Below are 5,701 nucleotides of genomic sequence, written 5' to 3'. Positions count from 1 at the left end.
GATACCCCGAAATCTTCTAAATTTTTCTGATTCCCGATCCCAATTAATCGTCCCAACACTAATCTTCACTATTTCCGAGCTCATGTAGACAAATATATTTTTATTGGTTTTAATCCTTATATGGGGTGCATAGGTGATAATGTAGCTCTCAAATGGTCTACAAGGAAAATAAGCATGGAAACCTCACGTTTAACTATTATAATAACATTTGATTTATTTGTTATTGTTACAATTTTGAGTTTAATATTTAATTTTTTTTTATGCAGCTGTCTCAATATTATAACCAGTGTCATGCAGATTAATGGGTACAAATTGTTTATCTTCAATTCAATGTCATAATTTCATACAAAAGTATAACCAACTGCAACCAGTTCCAACTAAGAAAGTAAAAATCGAGAGAGAAAAATAAAAGTAAAGGAAGAGAGGAGAAAGAAAAATACAATCTAGTTAAACAGCAAAAAATAAGGTTAAGATCTAGTGATTTGGCAGAAATCAATTTTTTCTTATTAAAAAAAATAATGAAAAGAAAAAATATCAAATTTTTCTTATTAAAAAAAAAACAATGAAAAGGAAAAATTTCTTTTAAAGAAGAATCAATGAAAAGAAAATGAATTTTCTCATTAAAAAATAATGAAAAAAAATCTTATTTGTATTATTAAAAATAAATGAAAAGTAAAAAAAATAAGATTTTTCTTATCAAAATAAACAATGAAAAAAAAAACAGATTTTGACAAAACAGCAGAAGTTTTAACGAAATTAAAATGAAAATCCACTTTTTTTTAGATAAAAAGAATTGCAGGATTCTGCTAATCAATGGAAAACTGAAAGAAATATTTCAAAATCATAGAAAATATAAAGAACAAATTATAATGAAAAACAAAAAAAAATCTTCAATGTTTGAATTAAAGCATCAATTTCAGCAGAAAAGCTGCCACAATAAACAATATGGCCACCACAAGAAAATTTGAAGCTGCAGTATTTGGAGTTGGTTTAAAAGATGAATTCAGACCAGATACTGTTCGATTCCATTGGTTATACAATGCATCCTTGGCTCCACTCCACTTGCCATGGCCGACCAATCTGTATTGGTATGGTGTGCAAGAATCAAAGAAGCAAAACAAAGCCAGACAGGGATCAACCAGCAACATTTTCCCTGTTCAAAAAAAAAAGAAGATAAAAATTCAGAGAAAAGAAGATGATGAAAGAAAATTTGATAGTGGGGGGAAAAAGAGGAAAAGGAAATGTTTGCATTTGTTTACATTAGTAATCTTTTAAACCAACGCATTTCAGGTGAAAACATTAGGTACTTGAGTGTCATGGCAAAATTAGTATAAATTTTAAAAATTATAAAAAATGATCCAGTAGATGATGCTTTAGAAGTATTTAAAAAAAAACAAAAAAAAAACAGCCACAATTACGTTACCAGATAGTGTGCTTATCTGGCAGTGTGCTGAAATATGGCGGACTTTCAACTCGATTTAAGTAAAGGGTTATCTCCCTTTTTTATCATACTGAATTGGTTACACAACTTTTTCACATTAAAATAGACAATAAACACTTGATAATTTGATAAATTCTATTTTTACTTGTAATTATTTTTTTACTAGATTATTTTGCATGATTTTAGAAATTTATAAATACACAAATACTTAATAATGTTTTCACCTGAAATGTGGTAGTTTAAAAGATTGCCAATACAAACACGCATCAAAATGTTCAACTAAAATGTGATATAGATTGATTTTGCAATAAAATAAAGAAAATCTTTATCAGCAGAACAAATCAGATTTTTTCGATAGTCATCTACAAGAATTCCTGGTGAATAATCAAAACCAACTATTTTCGGAATATTATGTCTTGGATAGGTTCTTTTTTATTAGTATGCTTGAAATTTTGTTATTTTGATTTCAATAATTTTATTTTTATACTTTCATAAACATATTTAAATTCAAATAAAAAAAACTTATTTTTAAAATTAAAAAAAATATATTTTTATACATTCATAAACATATATTTTTTATAAAATTTCAAATAAAACAAAAAATTTTATTTTGTTAATTTTGTTATTAAAAGTGCAAATAAAGACTATTTGTGCTATTTGTATAATTTTGTTAATTTTTATTGTATATTTTTCAATAATTTCATTTTTTTATATTTTATTTCAATAAATCGCTTCACAACAGAAATACGGAAGAACAATAAAAGAGAAGGAACTGATTGGTCTTGTCACTGCTTCCAGTAGTGCTACACCGAAAGTTAGGAAGTACGTTAGCTGATTATAACCGGAAGTGATTCACTAAGGTACACAAAAGCCATTTGAAATAGGATGACTAATCAAGGTACAGTGGACAAAAGATCAGACAGAAAGGTCAATATATTTAGAGTTATTTTATGGGCAGTTTTAAGAGTGGTAGTGAATTCTGGTACAGTTGAAAAAATTTCGAGATAGTTTATGGATGGTTTTGAGTTTGTGGCAGTGGAAGACATTTTCCAGTTTGGAACAATAGAAGGCAGGTTGTGGCTTGGAGCAGATCGAGATGAACTGATGTCGATCAATGAACACTGCCTCAGCAAATGTTCAGAGGGCTATTTCCCACAATGGTGTCACACATACACCCCAAGCTCAACTGATATCTACAGAATGTGTCAGAGTTTTTGCTTTCTGTCTTTTTCTCTTATTTTGTTTATTTTATTATTATTTTTTTGATACTTGTGAACGTGTACGCCTCCTTACTTATTGTATCTCGATAATGGCACACATAGCTTAATGATCAAAAAAAGAACGTTTTTAAATTTTTTAACTGACTAAAAATAAGGAAATTATGACTATTTGATGTTTGGATATTTTTTTCTCTTTTAGACCATGTGAGTTTTGTCACATTTTTACACTACTTTTTCAGTAAAAATGTTATATCTTTGTTAAAAAACATGATAAAGCAATGAAATTTGCTTTATAAGTGTATTTTTGTGCAAGGAATCAGAATATGCAACTGAAAATCTCCAAAAGTTAATGGTTTCCATATCTGCAAGAATTGCACATAAATTTATTGTAATGCTTTAAAAACGCCATGCATTTATTAAAAAAAAAAAAAATACAGAACTCAGTTGAATTGTAATGCATTTTTATGTACAAGAAACCGAAATTCAATGAATACTAGAACTGTTTAAAAAAGGATACCTTGCAAGATTTCTTTGGTAGATTATCACTTTCTGCTAAATTGCCTCCCATTACCTCTCAAAAATATGAGATCCTACCTTTTTTTAGGTAATTAAGCAGCCCCCCCCCCACTATAAATTTATTTTTTTTTTTTTTTCTGCCAAGATTTTTAAAGTATTCACATATTCACCTAAAAATGTGAAATCTTATTTATTTTTTTGATTGGCAAAAAAGAGGGGAAAACAAATGAAGCTTTAAAGCTATGACTTTCTTGATTGGTTTCCAAAGTTCATAACGAAATTCCTCATAAAGACGGCTAATTACTTTTAAAAGAAATAGAGGGTGGTTCTTACAAAAAAAACTTATGAAATGACAGTTTTATGATATTAACATATTTATAAGTTTACTAGCAGGACCTGTGGAAATTCCACAGCGGCATATTTCATATGTAATATATTGCTGCTGGGTATTCAGTGGACGTTCAGCATGAGTGAAGACACCATGATATTATTTTAGCCCTTTTGTTAAAACTCTAAAAATATTTATCTAAGCAAGTCTATATATTAATACAATAGAATGTAGAACAATAAAAAAGAGGCGAGTTATTTATTTTCCCCTATTTAATAATGTAATCATGACCGTTAAAAAACGATATAAAGTAGTGATTTCAAAAATAAAAAATAGATGAGTTGAGTATCATCATCTATAATCGAAAACGAAACCAAAACTTATGAAGAATTCTTGGCAAAATTATTTATTACAAGAAATGGAAGGACACAACAATTATTAAACAACAACCACTCGAAAGAAAAAAGATGTAAGCATGACACACAAAGAAACACACACGTTATCGTATTAATATATAGATTAGCAAGGTGATCTGACGTTGCCCGGGATTGAATAATAACGAATGTTTCACATGCCCATATTGTCATCAAAATCAGTGAAATCATTCATTTTTCAATCAAATCGATTGATTTCCTACTCTAACAATCACATGCCTCTCGCAGTGATTTAGTTCGATATATTGTAGTCTACATTGCACTGTAGAGAATGTACTGTTGATATTATAAAATTATTTTTTATATACAATGGCTTGCATTAAAATTTAAAATGTAAACGTCAAATATCATGCTTCAATTGTGTTCTAAACAGAAACATTTATTTCGAACATGCCGCATCAAAGAATCTGCTTTTGATTTTATATGCTTAGCATTACTGGTTGTGCAGTGATAATGGCTTGGATTTAAGTTTAAAATGAAAAGTCAAGTATCATGGTGCAATTGTGCTTTAAACAGAAACATTTATTTTAAACGCAGCCCTGTCATATCAAAGAACCTACTGTTGATTTTATATGCCGGGCATTTCGGCTTGTTTGGTAATAAAACTTCTCAAATGCACTTGTGATGTTAGGCTGTGTAAAGGTGTTAACTTTGGTCAAAAACGCCTGTTCCTTCTTTCATCGGATTATTTTGATTATCAATACTTACCGAAGACATTCCAATATAAAACCTATCTAAAAACACTGCCAGGCGCATAAAGTACCTTTGTGTGAAATTTCATTAAAAAATTGACTCAGCCGTATTAGCATCTATAGGGAATGAACTCACACACAAAGTTCCTTTTATATAATTGTAGAGATTTGACTATTAAATGGAACCACAAAATAAATATACAAATTTTAAGATGAAACTAAAAAAAAAATTTTTGTGTGGTATTTAAAAAATCATCTCTTTTAGTCTTGAATACTTCTTAAGTTAGGATCCAGTGTTTAAGTAGAAAATCGGCCAAGACTAAGTCAGAGAAAATGTTAGTCCAGTGTTTTTGTTTTTTACTACAAACAATACCTAGTTTACATAATTAGTTTGTGTTTTAGGTTTGCATTGGATGGAAAAACAAAAAGTATATTGACAGAAAAAAGATTTTCATCATTTATATATGGATTGGCAATGATATTTAAGACACTTAGATAATTAATACAAAATTTAGGACACAATTGTGAAAATGCTAATGAACTGAAGATCAAGTAATAAAGTTTTTTTGTCATAAAGAAAAAACAGACATGAAACAAGGAATCAAAAATCCAAAGAAAACTCAAGAAATCCACATACAAAGGTTTGGTTTACAGCCACACAATTCTGCCAATTCATCCATGAATTTGATGAAATCAACTTGGATAGTGTACCGTGGACTTTTCACATATGATTTTGCTAATATTTCTTCCTTCATTTTAATTTCCTGCCAGATTTTATCAGCAGACGGCAGAGTTATGTCCCCCTGAAATTAACAATTTCACTTTTAAATATAATGAACTTAATGTTACTCAACTTGCAAATTTTATATTTCAATTAATTTGTAAATTGAGATGTTAGAGATTTTATATTTAAAATATGTAATCAACTTGCTGATTTTATATTCAATTAATTTTTATTTTAAGCAAAATTTTCAATATTTAAACAAATAAAAAAAAACATTTTTGTAAATAAAGCTTATGATTTGAAAAAGGGCTTATGGTGACGCATTTTCAGCTAGTAATTTGATTGA

At 28.5% G+C, this 5,701-nt stretch overlaps 1 protein-coding gene across 1 annotated transcript; it reads right to left on the bottom strand.

The window, feature by feature from the left end:
* Positions 1–750: 750 nt before the first annotated feature.
* On the bottom strand, positions 751–5,428 carry LOC145286404 (flavin-containing monooxygenase 5-like). The gene is made up of 2 exons (XM_080135328.1): positions 5,269–5,428; positions 751–1,153 (listed from the first exon to the last, which is right to left on the bottom strand). Exons 1-2 carry the CDS (start codon positions 5,384–5,386, stop codon positions 903–905), a joined length of 369 nt encoding a protein of 122 aa, XP_079991454.1. The 5' UTR covers positions 5,387–5,428; the 3' UTR covers positions 751–902.
* Between the last annotated feature and the right edge of the window lie 273 nt (positions 5,429–5,701).

This window comes from Euprymna scolopes, chromosome 10 (genome assembly GCF_053919585.1).
Source record: "Euprymna scolopes isolate OS-2025 chromosome 10, ASM5391958v1, whole genome shotgun sequence".
Taxonomy (NCBI): Eukaryota; Metazoa; Mollusca; class Cephalopoda; order Sepiida; family Sepiolidae; genus Euprymna; species Euprymna scolopes.
The sequence above is the reverse complement of the archived record's forward strand: the minus strand, read 5'-3'. Positions and strand labels throughout refer to the sequence as shown.